General features: G+C 34.8%; 1 protein-coding gene across 5 annotated transcripts in view; it reads left to right on the top strand.

The window, feature by feature from the left end:
- The window catches only part of CNTN5 (contactin 5), a 671,848-nt gene that overhangs the window by 584,605 nt on the left and 71,246 nt on the right, over positions 1 to 15,997 (top strand). For all 5 annotated transcript variants that reach the window (XR_012622124.1, XM_074816205.1, XM_074816204.1 and 2 more), the window contains 2 exons: positions 9,504 to 9,631; positions 10,552 to 10,727. Coding sequence is in view for 4 of the 5 variants with exons in the window: in XM_074816205.1 (XP_074672306.1) it covers positions 9,504 to 9,631; positions 10,552 to 10,727 (304 nt within the window). In the remaining variant the exon portion in view is untranslated. The remainder of the gene's footprint in view (positions 1 to 9,503; positions 9,632 to 10,551; positions 10,728 to 15,997) is intronic.

The raw sequence follows: 15,997 nt of genomic DNA, 5'->3' as shown, positions 1-15,997 counted from the left end.
GAGAGCTGGCGGGGACCTCTTACTACAAAGCAGGACTAATTATACTATTCTATCATTTCTATCACTATATTAATGTATGCCATTTTTGTTACATGCAGTCTACCAAGCTTCTCAGTGTTGACAATTCCACAAACATCTCAGGAAATTTATTTCAAGAACTAAAATACTCTAAACCTAACATGATCAAATTATTCCTTTCCCATTTTCAGAAGTCATTTTTGCACTAAAACACTCTTTTACTCTATCTCCTTACTCTATCCCCTCTAGATCTGTATCTTCCGTGAAAACAGTGTGTCAAACTAGGCTGTACTCTTGACTGAGACCTTATGGTTATTAGGAGAAAATGTGGGTCATTTCACAACAGAAATGGTTAGAAGGCCAGCAGTTCTGTGGAGCATTTCATCTTCTAAAGAAATTTCTAAGCAATTAGTGAAGAACATGTAGCTATCGATCCAAGCAGAATGTTCATCATGCTAATGAAGTTTCCCCCCAAACAGTTTCTACCTGGGCAAACATGCAGTAAGTGCAGGTTTTGCACACTCTTCTAGAGGCAGGGGACTGATGAAAGCAATCAGTCTTCATTCTTTCAAGATCTAGTATTACCTACCATATAATAGAAGTATAATTAGAGCTTCTCCAGTTAAAAACAGAGTCAGTTTGATTTGAGGATGTGGCAACTCTTACCATCTTCATCTGTCCTGTCTTTCTACTACACTGAGATTGCACATATGAGATGGTTGAAACCACAAATTTGCAAAACACAACTAAATTCAAAGACATTAAGTACGAAATTAGCAGAATGATACATTAACAGCATGTATCAGTAGAACATTAAAATTATCTCAGTCCTCACATACTGTGAGCAGATTCATCTCAGTCTAGTGTATATTTCTAGAAATGACAGACAGGAAGATACATATTTTAGGGGTTTTTTTATGCATTATATCAATGGGATATAGAAAGCATGTATTTAAGCCCTAATCCTTTTCAGACCTCCATGCTGGCTTATTTGGATGGATTCACAGCCCTCTTGCTGGTTTGATTTTCAACTGTCAGCCTCCCTTGCAAGCAGTCAGCAGCCACTTTGGCTGCTGGTATCTTGCCATCTTGCTTGGGATTATGGCATTCAGCTCCCAGTAACACTTATGTGTCTATGTATTCAACGGAGAGAGCACTAAAAAGTAGAAAACAGCTCCATCAGTGTGGTCTTAAACAATGCATATTAATTTATTACAAACTACATCGTTTTCTTCTTCTTTTTTTTTTTTTTTTTTTCCTGAGAGCAGGGGTCTAATGTAAAAGAGGTCAATTGTTCTCATCTAAACAACTCTTCTATTCACATGAAAGCAGTAACAGTATCTCTAAAAAACTAATTTTTCAGGGAAGTGGGAAAGAGTAAATTTCATTGCTTTATTACATGGAAATACCACTTGTAGTTAATATTCTAGTAATGTTACTATAGAACATGAATTAACATTGGAAAGCAGTTTCCATCTGACTGGACGTTATTACAGAGCTTAACAATAATAATGATTTAGCTAGATGACTGCTGCCCTGAGCATGTGAAAACTTCCCATGTAAACATCTAATTAACAGTCTTAAATTTACAAGAATCTCATTTCAATGAAATTAAAGTTTCTGCTGTTCATATTATATTGCTGAAGTTAATGTTAACACTTCAAGCATAGCATAGTTTGGCTGTTTTGAGCTGTGTCTTCATCTAGTATAAATCAAAATAGATCCATGTAGTTGAATGAAATTATGTCATTTTACACTGGCTAAAGATCTGCCCCCCTGAGCGCCTGGTCTATTTGAATTTTACCTCTTGTATACCAAGTCTGCCTTTATGTACCAGTGTTGTTTTCCTAGCTAACAAGTGAAACATGGAAATATCTTAAAGGAGCTAAAGTTTTCCTATGTATTCTTCTTTTCCTGGGGGAATTATGAAGTCCTACAAGTACTTTATTATTTCTAAAACTTCAGAGGAAAATAGAATAAGTTAATAATTCATTGCTGTCACTTAGGAACATGGAAAAAATTATTGTAATAAAAGTATTTTCCTTGAAAAGCAGGAACCTTTTCTAAGTAGCAGAATATTTCTGACATTGAAATACTATGTAAAAAAGAAGAAATAATTTTAATTATTAAAAATATTAAAATATTAAAATAGATTTAAATTTTAAATGGATCAAGAGTGCAATATGGATTATAAAAAATATAAAAGAATATTTTAATCATTTTAGAGTAATTTCAGCATGTTTAGAGATATATTGTCCTAAAGCAAACATATTTTAATAAGGCTTTTAAAAGAACTTTTGGACTAAAATGCAGAGCAGAAAAGACCTTAAATGGTCTTTCTTATCCTCTGGGACACTTACTCTGAGATTATCTTCTGAGGAATTCTTCCGGTTTTTCTTCCTTACAGAAGACAAAACACATTCTGGGGCAAAATATTTGAGCAGAATGGCAAGATGCCAATTAGCAAAGTGATGCTATGTTTTCAAAATGTACCAACTTATCTCTCTTGAGTGTACCAGTGAAAATATAGAATAATTTAACACTCTTCTTGTTTGTTTAATGTCTGTAGGTAATAGGTAACTGATTTGAACCTCCGTTCCATTTACAGTTATGCTCTGATTCAGTTTAATACCTTAGCTAATGTTTAAATTTTAGGACCTTCATCATCACCATATCATCATCAACATTAATGTTATTAACAGAGTCTTTAAAGCAAACTATGTGCTTAAGTACTGGCCTGAATAAAGTCATTAATACGAAGCACTGTTAAAACCAATAATGACCAGCCTACTCCTACAAATAAAAAGCACTCCAAGAAACTAGGTTAATGCTGACATATCGGTAGTTTCCAGCTTTTACTAGTAGCTCAGGAACACTGCAGATATCATACTTATTCTGTGTGTGTTGAACAGAAGCTACATTTGTAGGCAAAAACTGACTTTTAGTGTCAGCCACTTGAAATTATATTTACATATGTGGACACCATTTGCACCAGTGAGAGCTGTGTATTTTCATGCACAAATGTTACTGTGCAGCAAACAGCAAGGACAAAATGAGAAGCGTAGTTGTGGTTCCTTTAGAAAAAACTAATTCTTTCTCCCCATCAGAAATGGCAACACAATTGACTTCTATTTTTTCTTACTCTGTAATTGTTATTTATCGAATATAAACCTCCAAGTATAAGCTGTCTGACATTAATTTCTATTAAGATCCAGACACTGTGTCACTGTCTCTGCTACAAGTCCTCAGCAAAATCTTGAAGGTTGTGTAGCAATTGTAACTTTTGCTGCCTCAACTGCTCAGCTCCTTCAGCATCCAGACTCCAGGGTCCATGGCAGAATTTTTAAACAATATCTAGCCACAGCATCAAGACATCTGTTTGTGAGAATCTGCTGTGAATGATGCAACAAATTAGAGTTTACCCTTCTCATTATCTTAATCTTGGTGGAAGTCTCTGCTCAGTGATTTTACATGTCTTAGGAAGAACATGCACATCCTGGCCCTGATGGGTCAAGGTATAACTGTCCCTGGAGATAGAGCTGAGAATTCCCACCATCTAAACCTGTTTGTCCTCTATCAGCTGTAAATAATATCTGAGACTTCCATGGTGAGTGGTACCAGATATTAATGAATTAATGTTTTGTCCGCACAACAGTGGAATAGTAAAAATATCTGGACTACCAATAAGTTTCACTTATCCTTAAGAATTAATCAAAGGGAAAATAATCACAACAATATGGCAGGCAGAATAGACCTCGCTTTTTATACCAAAACATTGATTAATGCATTTCCTACTTCTTTATCCTTCCCCCCCAAAATAAGGCCAAAGATTACGGTCAGTCTCACAAGTTTTCTGTGCATGAAACAGCAGAAAGGAAAAAGCTTGCTACTTTTTAGTCAAAATACTGTAAAATAAAGGATACTTCTTTAAAATCCTGCCAAACTTCCCATATGAGCAACTCTTAAATATCATATTCCTCTTAGTCCTCTTCTGTAAATCACATGAAGTCTAAAGGAACCTGAATTTTGTCATTCACATTTGTGGGGACCTTCCACCCTGTTCATCTCCATCAGCACTTTTCCTTACCTCTCTGTCAGTCAACACTGATTAAAGAGAAGAATTTCTTACTGCCAAATAAAGAACTTCCAAACACCATCTGTAAGCGAAGATCCAGTATTTCCTATGAGCCTAATTTCTATCCATCAGCTTCTGAGCAGACACTTGGTCTCAGAGAACACCTTTCTGTTCACATCAACATCCCATATGTTGATGAATTTTCAGGAACAGGATGAACTTTCATCCTTCCAAATAAAAAAGTGCATTCTTTATCAGGGATCTTACTCTGCCTGATACGTACTTTATTGGCAAAATATCATTTATTAAATGACTGATCTGTGTGAGCTAATGCATTTTTGTTTAAACAAATGTACTAAGATTGTTTCCAGTCTTTAAGTGTTACTGCTGAACAATAGCTTTGAATAGAGTGCAAATATTTTTACAGTGAGAATAATCACTTAGAAATATTGCCTGAAAACTATAATTACTGAGTATTTTGCAGCCTTCCAATGTCAATCTAAGACCAATCCTGAAGTCTTAAAGAAGAAAATTTACACTCTCATTTATACTTCTATGGTTTTGTAAAATTCTCAACCTAGTTTACTGGGTTATACCGTCATTAACAAAATCGACATTATAAAAATGCTACTAATAATGTATTTCCAAACTTACTGATATTCTAGACAATAAAACCACAGACTTTGCAAACTGGGCATTCAACAGCTGCACTGTTTCAGATGAAGTCATAGTGCAAAAATATAATATGCACAGATATCATATACACTTTGACATTCACATTCAGTTTCAATTTGGCTCTTTTCCTTATTAAATTGTTTGAGGTTTTTAGCCTCATAGGCATACAGTATGCAGTGAAGCTTGTAGTTAACTGATTTCTGAGAGAGCAGGTTTTTAAGTTCAAAGACCAGCATCACACTTGGTGCTCATCACCACCATCAGCAGACTTTATATCCCTTAATTCTTTAGACTGTCTCTAACATTACACTATGGGCATGAGACAGCTACCCACACACAAACTCCTGCTGCCCTTTGAGAGTCCTACCGTGTCATCCTGGCTCACATCTAGACTTCAAAAAGACACATCTGCTGTAAAACTCTGTTCCTGTGCTGTAAGCAGTTAGGTCCTTTCATAGGTCGTGTCATATTTGTCAGCCCTGTGCAGGTGTCTTGGATAACTTACAGTTACTTCTATATGATCATGTAGTATGGATGAATGGGAGCAGCAAAAAGTTGGCGCTGTCCACACTGCCTAATTCTGGGTTTCTCTTTCGAATAGTTCTAGTCCCATTCCACAGACTGGATGCTGAAAAGCAATGCACTCCTCAAGCATCCCTCCCAGTTTACTATCAGTTGAAGTTCATGGGCTCAGGCTGCTTCATTTTACAAACCAAAGCCACAGCAAGTGGGGACAATGGGGAAATTAATTTCGAAGTTATGCTCCTGATGTGAAGAGCAGCTGGGATTTTGTCCCTCAAATGATGTCAGGTTGTAGCAGGCACTTACAACTGGGGAACTAAATCAAGATTTAGGGGTGAGACTTAGTTCCAGGTTGAGATATCTGAGTGTAGATATCTACAATGTAAATTAGACATATAAACTTTTTTACTGTTAATAGAGGTTCCAGTGACTACTGACAAGATCCATGAATTAACATGTAAATTAGAAAATAATCTCACACGCAGACAGCTTTCATTTTACAAACAGCCTCTAGAACAAAAGGTTTTCTTTCCTCCCTGGTCATCCTGATGATCCTTCTGAGTGCCAGCTCAATTGGAATTAATCTTTCTGAATACTGATGACCAAAAATTGTCCTATATTCCATATTATGTTTCCACTGCCATAACGACCTGCAGGTCAGTATCTGATATATTCTAGGGTTGCATTTGCCTTTGCTGCATGGTACTGATAGTTCAGAGCCACATTCACTACTTTTTTATGAGTCAGGCTCTCAGAGATATCAAAGCCCTCCTGTTTGATATGCTGATCTTGCTCTGTCAATGAACTGTCTATTTCATCACATTTCTAGCACCCTTCTTTTGTATCCTGGTCATTATGAAAAATAAGATTATAGTACAAAGAACCATTTCTCTTTCAAAAAAAAAAAATTTTTCTCTGCTGTTCAACCAGTTTTTTAACCATCTTAAATTTCTTTATTAAACCTGTTTAAACAGTCATGTAAATTTCAGCATGAATCTTGCTTGAAACCCATGGAATATCAAATATGCATTTATTTTCTCTAGAAAATGTTTCTTCTTATTAAATATTATAACAATTTAGTCTCATTCAGTGTACTTTAGTTAAATCATGTTGAATTTTATCTTATGTCCATTTGCGGTCATATCTTTATTATTCTTTCCTAATAATTCATGATAAAATCTTTGTTGCTATTGATCTTAAGCCAACATGCTTATTGACTCCAAGAAATTAACGCTCATCCCTTTTTCTCCATGTTATTAGTCAGATTAAAACTCTTTTCTAAAGAGACACTGAGCTCATGTGCCAATTTTTTCAGAGTCCTTGGATGGACAACATCTATCTCCTTTGTGTAATTACAATGAGATTTTCTTATCCTTAAATACAGTAATGTCCAAACTATCACCTTGATCTCTCATCCATTCTTTCTCTATCTGTTCATCTATCATAATTTTTCCCTCAGCTTTTAACGAATTAATAATTTAGGGTTTTTTTCCTGAATTATCCTTAACTCTACCTCAACACCGTTTCTTCTTTTATTTATGAAGCTAAAAAACCTTTTGCTATGGTATTTTCTTATTAAAATATGTAGACATACTACACAGGTGGTCTTTCTGTGACTGAGAGATATTGGCAGGGAAGGAGGAGAAGTCTATGTTCCTGCTGTGTGCAGCAAGTGTTATGTGAATAAATAAAGCATTTCGGTTTCCATCATAACCAGCCTCTGGCTTTTTTCCCAAACACAAGAAAAGGGAGAACAGATGAATGCTAGGCATTTTAAGGAAAGTATTCATTTTTGAGCCAAATAATTCACCAACAAATGTGTTTGCAATTCCTTTGATTGAGTGATTACTCTTTTCCTCATGGATAGCAAGAGCTTTTAGCTAAATAGAAACGTAGCTGATAATATGTATAAGATTCATTACATAATCTTCCATATGCATCTAACTTTCTTTTCCTCCGAGCTCAGAATGAAAAACAGTTTTATATCAGGACTTACACCGTGTATAAGCTTTTATAATTTGTAAACACTATAGGAGTGTCCCTTCATTTGTCTGATACTGACAGTATATTGATGAAAACTATTACTGTTCTGCAAAGGCTATTGTCATACTAATGATACCATGTCCTCAGAGCATTGATCACAGAGCATCTTGATAGGAAAACAAAACTTACACCAAGAGGAAAGGAAGGAAGCTTCCATCCCTCTCAGTTCCTAAAGCAGATAGTTTCTTCACAGCTGTGACATTATAACAAAATTTCTGGCCTTCTTATTTGTTGGAAAAGAACCCAAAACTTCAAAAATCTGATACAGGGGCATTTGCTTAATATAATTATGTTTTCTATAAAATTATCTTTAGACAAATAATGTGACTCAAATATTAATACATATTTGTTTAGAGCAAGATGGGAGATACATCTTCAGGTTGCGCTAGGGAATCTGAGAGTTGACATGTCCTTCCTCTGCCCCATTCACTTTTGAAGCTATTATTTTCTTCTGCTGAGAGCAGTGAGTGGTTTCACATCTAAAGTGAATCGAAGTACATTTTTCACTGAGATGAAATTCTGTTTTCTCCACCACAATGTTTATAAACCTCAGAAAATAAAACACCATTTTTCACAAACAGAGTTAGAGAATAGGGGGTATTATTCTTTTCTCAGAAAAAAAAAAATTATATGCAGTCTCATATTAGTGATTTAGTTTGAGCACATTATTGAATCTTAAGCCTTTGGTAAATCACTCCTAGTTTAAATCAAAGGTAACTCAGCTTTGCATTTTAACACATCGAACCTAGAAAAGCTTTCCTTTTTTAGCTGCTGAAGACCCCAACTCAGACCTGTTAATCAAGATGATCAAAGCTCCTTACTCCTAGTTAAGTACTTCTCAAGAGTAAACCACAACATTGTCCCCTCCATGATTTATGATCATAGCCTCAAAAGGAACCTCCCAGCTGAAGAGCAGATAGAAAGCCCTCTCTGGAGTGGTATATCTAAAAATCCAATCATCACTGGGGAAGAACCATCCACCTACTCGGTTAGACTCTTTCTCTAACAGAGAGAGGTCTTACCTTACTTTCAAAATACAGGAGAGGGAATCATAGAATACCAGGTTGGAAGGGACCTCATCTGGTCCAACATTTCCTGGCAAAAGCAAGCACTCCTTCATCTCTTCCTCCACTTCTATATGATACCTGAAAGAACTTGGTGAGGATTATCTGCTTTCAGTGCCCATGACTACTGGAGGGCTTCCAAATTATATCTCCCAAGTCCTTTGAGAGAGCCATAACCACTACTCAACCTGGGAAAGAATATATAACAGCTGCAAGCAGGGCTTGACTTAAATGCCATGTAAGAGTTGCCATGTTCCATTTAGGTTTGTAGTTCTCTGTCAGAAAAGGTGCAATCTTTATTTACTGCTGTTCCAGGGCTGCAGCTTTAACATGTAATAAATTCAGGGCCTTTGTCATTTCAGAACAGCAAAACTGTGTTAATTTTCACCTCTATGTATCTTCATGGACTTTATGATTAATACTGTATAAGCAAAGACAAATTTCGAAACTCTTAAATGTAAATAGTTGAACAACATTTCTCATTAATATGCTTCAGTGGGGTTACTTACCTAGAGAAGTAGTGGAGCTGCAATCATACAAGATTCAAGGAAAAAAATAAAAGCTGAGCTACAAAAAAGCAGATATTATTTAAGTCCCTATGCTACACTGTGTAGTGATGCCATAAATCATATTTTGACCAGTTACAATTAATTTTATGTTTTTTCTAGTCCTCTTTTACATTTTACTTCCCATTCTTCTCACATTTGATTTTTAAGGTCATTTTTTTCTAAATGGAGTAGCTGGTTCTTGATATTGAAATGTGATTTGACAATAATATAGCAGTGGAACTTTAAAGACAAATTATGAAGAATCACCTCTTTTGCTTTTTACAAAAGGTTCATTAAAATTCACCACTGATAAGTGTCAAAGGATACTAATCTACTGATGCCTCCCAGAAACTTTCTGAATTAAGGAAGGAGAATGAGCAAAATGGGTTTATTACAATCTATTTGAAACAGAAGAAAATTCAATTATCACCTTCGTCATCACTTGCTACAGAGGCAGTAGTCCTTAATCCTATTTATTAGCGCTAAAAGATATCATCACAGAATTTCGCTGCTAGGATGGGATATATATTTATATATTTATGTATTTATCCTTTTCAGGGTAACTATTCTTCCACATGGGAGCCTGAGAATCCTGAATGCTTCCAAGTCCGATGAAGGACGGTACTTATGCCAAGGTGTAAATGTATTTGGATCTGCAGAAATCATTGCATCAGTATCTGTTAAAGGTATGAAAAAATACTTTGAAGATAGTGATGATATATCTTCATTAATATTTTATTATTGCTTAGAATCCCCAGCCAACCATACAACAGCATCGTATAGGCAGAATAAAAAACATTTCCAACAAGCTAGGGAGACTAACCTCCATCTGGTCAAACACTGTATTTCTGCATCAGATTGCATACTCCAGGTGTTATATCATAGATGTATGTCAGAAGAATTAGTATTATTATTACATCACTCAGATTATAAATAATTCTATAAGTAAAAGAATCAATATACCTTTTAACATATTTTAGCTTTGGGAACTCACTTATCCCTACCTCTTTCTGCTTGGGAACAGTTTAGGATTAAAGTAATAATTGTATCAATATAAAATCTAAGGAAAGATAGTTCCTTAGAAGAGCAATAATGATCAAATCACTAAATTGCAATTAATTTCTAAACCACGTTTTTGTCATTTTTCAGCTGAATTCTTATATGATCATGGTTTTTGTTTTTAGGTGTTCAAGTTTTTTTGATTTGTTTTTCAAGCTTCCTATATTTAGTATGCTTCGAAACAACCTTTTTTATTTTCAGTGACAAAACAGATTTTCATGCAATCGCAAGATTGCAGGTGTTGCAGCAGCCTTTAAAAAAAAAAAAAAAAAGTTCTTTCCAAGACTAATAAAATTAATTAAGTATTCCATCTCAGAAGTCCTATAGATGCTTCTTTAGGATCCTGCCCTATTACTTTCATGAAAATGGCTGTACCTTCTGTTCACCATCATCAAATCTTAGTGTGTATTATGAATATATTTCCGTATTTGAAACAAACAATAAATGTAAGCTCTGAGTAGACTAAGCAGAACTCAATCGTATTATTTTGGCATTGCACTATAACTAGACTTCCATCTAAATGTTCCTAATCCTTCTATATTTCAAGAACCTACAAGAATAGAGCTGACTCCCAAGAAGATAGAGTTAACGGTTGGAGAAAGCATTGTCCTCAGTTGCAAAGCTCTTCATGACAGCACACTAGATGTCACTTTCTACTGGACACTCAACGGGCAGCCAATTGACTTTGAAAAAGAAGGTGGACACTTCGAAAGCATCAAGGCAGTAAGTGACCATGCGTTTGTCTTCTGCGTGCTGCGAACTGATAGACATTTGTATGGTTTTACATGTGTCCTGTTTATCAAATTCTGACCAAATTAAAAGATAAGTGGTTTTATTAATATTAGAAAGATATATTAGCTAGAGGAGGTGCAAACTGCAGGTAACTAGAATTGCTCCAAGTAGCTTTAGTCATGAAGATACTAAATGTAAACATACATCCTATTATTAGTGAGGCATCTGATGATCTTTATGAGGGAACAGAAAGCAGTTTGAATCAAATCCTCCTTAATTTCTTTTGCTGATTCTAAAGGCTGCTTCTATAGAACTGTCTTTCTCACAGATAGCACGGCTGTTGGTATGCCCTCACCTTCCAGTGTTTTTACTTGCCTAGCATATGTTTTAGTGTCTGAAGAACAAGGAGTATACTTTATTTTCTAACTCCCCTGCAAGAGATAGCTTCTAGCTGTGCAACAGTTATTTAAGTCAATAAGAATTTTATGGAAAAAATAAGCATACCAATTTCAAATATTACCCCTTGATTTAAAAACAATTTAATATGATCAAACTGTAGGATAAAGTAATCCAAACTGGTCCCATGTAAAATGGTTTTAACTCTTCTTAGTAGAAAGAAATCTCTTAATGTGAACAAGTTTGAAAATAGGATCTACGGTCATTTAACTCAATCTTCCCACTAATGACATGTAAATCAAATGTCTATGTTATTTAACAGAGAAAAACGAAGGTGACAAAAGTCAGGAAATTTTAAAAGTTAATGTATCTAATTTGAGTACAATGTAGCAAAGTTAAGTTTGCATTAAAAATCTTTTCATCTGTAATCGATTTATTCTTCTGCTTGCTTTTATGGAAATCATACTATATCCACTTTGTAGTGTGGGTTGCTTTTTTAAAAAATTGGTTTTACTTCTATAAGCTTTTTAATTGAAAAACATTAGAAAAGTGTATCTTAGTGTGAAGGTTCTTCATCTGAGGAAGTCCAATACTCAAAATCCAGCACTAAATACATAGGAAGGAAAAACACTCTTTTTTTTTTTTTTTTTAACTTCAAGGTTAAAACATTCTTTGATTCAAGAAAACATCCCAACTATAATTTAACTTCATTTCCAAAAATTTGAAATCTAAAATGTGTTACATGGTTCTTTCAGTGTGTTTCCGTACCTTTTGTGCCAAAGGCAATTTTGAATCACTGAGAAAAATCCTCAGGCTAGGAAATTTCCAAAGTAATTTCTCCTATCAAAGAATAGCTAATTTAATGTAATTTTGTTTATTTTATGAAAACAGGACTTTGTAGATCTTTTAACAAGAATTCTTCAATAATTTCATTTCTACAAGAGAAAGCCCTCAAATTGATAGGAGTAAGGCTCATTCAAAGTAGATGACATACTGGAACTATTTTCAGACAAATATTCATGTGAAACTCACTGAAATTACTGATTCCTTTTATTGTCCTGACATGACTAAAATTTTGTCAAAATGTAGTAACTTTAGCCAGCTATTTTAGTATGAGTTTATGACTTCCTTCTCACTGTGCTGCTAGAGTCACTGTTACTTTACAAAGTGAGAATAGTATTAATAACTCATAATGGAGTCAATGCTCAATGTCTAAATGACTAAGTGGATTAAAAAATATGTTTATTAAGTAAAAACCTGGCACCTTTGTTTTCAGAGGCGCACAAGTAATTTTTTTTTCCTAAAACATACTTTTTTACAAACAGCAAACTTCAGCTGATCAGAAAATAAAATGAGGCTGAAAAGAAGGCATTGCATATTTTGCAAAATATTACAAGATTAGATTCTACCTTGTCACTGTTAAACCAGTACTGAAATAGTGAAATACTATGCAACTCCAAAGAAATACCAAAATGAAGCATCAAGACCCTGATATTTTTAGACTTGAATAGCTTCATTTGCCTTTACAAGATTGCTCACACAAGAGCTGGTCAGTCCATGCTTCATTTATTTGCATTCCTAGCTCATTTAAGTGTCATGTCATTTCTTTTCTGGTTTTCACTCTAAAGAGAGAATGGAAGGGTAGGCTTGGATCAACTGAAAGAGGGCTGAAAATACCTATTAACATGTTACAGACAAGATGGGGCAGGAACATTCCTTTTCAGAACAGAGATACCAAAACATGACCCTGTTAAGACAATTCTCACTGAATTTTCTGAATCCTGTTGGAAACATGACATATCATTGTTCCTCTTTGAAAGTAGTAGTTAAAATATATGTAATCTCCACCAAAAGTCATATCTTGATTTTTGCATTGTCCTGAAATGAAAATGAATCAATTGAGAGATGCAAAACTCAAAAGTAGCAACTGCAATTTTTTGTGTTTTGACACAAAAACTCTGTAATTCCCATAGCCACTTGTTTGTGGAATGTTGTCAATTTTATCTTATTATCATTTCTGCTAACCACATAAGCATATGAAATTAATCACAAGGACAAAAATTTATTTTTTTACTTCCTTAAAACCTAAGGCATGACCAGGTACTAGGGGAAAGCAATAAAATAAAATAAAACTCTTCTGTTTTCCCTATCATGTAGTCTCCTTTAACCTAACCAGTTTCAAAGGAGTAATACACAATGTGGTAAAGACACAGGTTTAAGTATGCAGAAAATAAGATCTTGAAGAAAACTTGAAATCTGATCGAATTCCATCTACATCCATTATTTTGCATTTCTGAATGATTTTTTTTTAATTGTATGAGTTGAATCCTGAACAAAATGCTTTTTAATTCGATACATTTAAGAAAAATAATATCCTTTGTGTGCATAAAGTTATAGAATCATACATCCATTTTGTTCTGCACACACTGATACTTCATCAGATAAAAAAATGTTCAGGTTGGTTTGGGTTTTGTTTAGTTGTTTGAAAGCCTGACAAACTGAGCATTATTTGAATGGGTTTTGTTAATAACAAAACCATTGTCAAACTCTCACCACTGGTTGAATTGCTTGCACTTTCACTGTGGCAGACCCAGGTGTTAAGTATGATGAACATTCTGATGCTAAATGCAGTGTTATAAAAGCTATCACCAAAGTAACATTTATTTGGGCTGTAGATAAATTTCCACTTGCTAGAATTGCACACTCCCCAGCAATTACAACTAAAAGGAAGAGGAAAAGCTTCTCTTAATAACACATTGCTTTGCTTGTTTTTAAATTATATCTGTAGCTTTTGTAACAAAAAATGTGTTATCATTTTTCATACTGAGAACTAATTTTTATACAAATGTAAGATGTTTTTGCTGTTATTTACTAAGCTGTAAAGGATTTAGTACCTATAGCAATTTAGGTACTTCAGGGGCTTGCCTGCCAAGAGGATAAGTGTGGTAAGGATGTCAAGTTGAACAAAGATATGCATGAAGGGAATATTAAGGAAAGGACACGGAATGCCACTGGAGTGAGAGCTGCAGACTGCATTCTAGGAAATGAAAACATCCCAAATGTTGTGTATGCATAAATCCACAGTACACTTGGTAGCAGACCAATAGTGCAAAGGATTACATATACACAGAATCCTTTGGCACTGGAAAGGTCTTACTTTGTCTACCAAAAGACTCGATAACATCTTAGGGTCTGTGTGGGGTAATCTGTGTAATTAATAGAAACAATTTTACATGGAAGTCTGAATTGCCAAGATTTCCTTCTAGCAACACCAGTGATCACTTGGACACAGAAAATAGAGAACTGCTTGCTTTTACTAGGATAACTTTAATTTTCTGTCTTTTGTGCTAAACCCAGAAGTCCTGTTCAAGATTCTATTCAGAATTTTCTTCTCTAAGATCTCCACTGACCTTAATTTTCTCCTAGCAGTACCCCTTTTCTAGTTAAAGACAACTGATTTTGTGAGTGGATTTTCATCCAGCTATTGTCATTCCAATTCTGTTTGAAAGCTGATACTGTTTTTATGGCAGCCAAGCAAAATTATTTATTGTGGTTATCCACAGACTGGTAAGCAGCAGAATTGCTCTTAGTGTCCCTCACCTTGACCTTCATGAGTACCTTTCAGACTCAGGAAAGTGATTTAGTCTCAATATCTTCTTGGTTTTTGATCTTAACTGAAACTGCAACCATGGGAAGCAATAAGCACAACTTTCCATGTTGTATTTTATAGTGGTCATTTGTTCACATGGAATTGAATTGAAATCTACTGTCTCACTTTAAAAAAGGCAAGTAGATACAGACTGGACAATACATTAACTACTCTCTAGCACTGGAGACATCAATTTGTGATAACCTAGAACCTGTGAGAGAGCATAACTTCGCACCTTTCCTTACATTTTTAAGTCTCCCCTTAGTTTGTTTTAGTACTTTAATCATATTTCAGAAGTTATGATTAAAATTTCCTAAGTGTTTTCTAAATAGGCAGCACTAAGTTCTACACTACATGGAATCAATTTAAACAGCAGGCTGTTAATAATAATGTCTTTCCTCTTTATTGGACATAAAACTAAACAAGACTAATCAAATAGGGGTTTTATTTAACACCCTCCCACCTCCACATACTGAGGAAAACAGCAATAGTTGCCAAAAGTATGGTAGAAGATACGTGCTCAATGCACAGAGAATTTCTGTTCAGGGTAATACTGCCGTATCAATCTCATTGCTATCAATTTGTTTCACTGTTTGTTGCAATACTTTCCTGTTGATGGAAGAGGCTGAACACAGCCATTACTGTCAACTCAAATCTCCAGATACTTCAGCCCTATGCTCATTACCAGGTTTTGCCCATTTGTCATGCTACAGCAGTTAAATACTTGAGTGATCAGAAGCAGTTTCAAAATAAAAAATGTATCTTGTCTTTTGGTAGCACAGCTTTCTTGTAAACTAAGGAGGGTACAAAATGGAATAAGGATTTCTGGTCAAAAAAATTTGAAATGTGTGTTTTATGACCAGTAACTACAAACAAAAATCTGAACACAATGAAGATCACAGTCTAATAATGCACTTTACCATGTGTTGCTTCCAAGATATAAACAGTCCCTGTGAACTGGTTGAATTTATAGACATACCTGCATGCTGCATTAGAACGAGACACTCCGAACATTTTGTAGAATCAAACAAATACGTAAACTGGTGTACCCAAGTGCTTGTGGCTTTGCCTATGAATAGAGAGTAAGGGACAGAGATGGTAAGTAACATTTCCTCTATTTAATTTTACTTTGCAAGAGGGAGATAACTGAGCATTTTGGAATATGTGAGTCTTTTAACATTCCTGAATACCAGTTACTATAAAAAAATGATTGTAA

The sequence above is a fragment of the Strix aluco genome, chromosome 2 (assembly GCF_031877795.1).
Source record: "Strix aluco isolate bStrAlu1 chromosome 2, bStrAlu1.hap1, whole genome shotgun sequence".
In the NCBI taxonomy this organism is placed as follows: Eukaryota; Metazoa; Chordata; class Aves; order Strigiformes; family Strigidae; genus Strix; species Strix aluco.
Note: the sequence above shows the minus strand (reverse complement) of the source record. Positions and strands in the feature narration are given on the sequence as shown.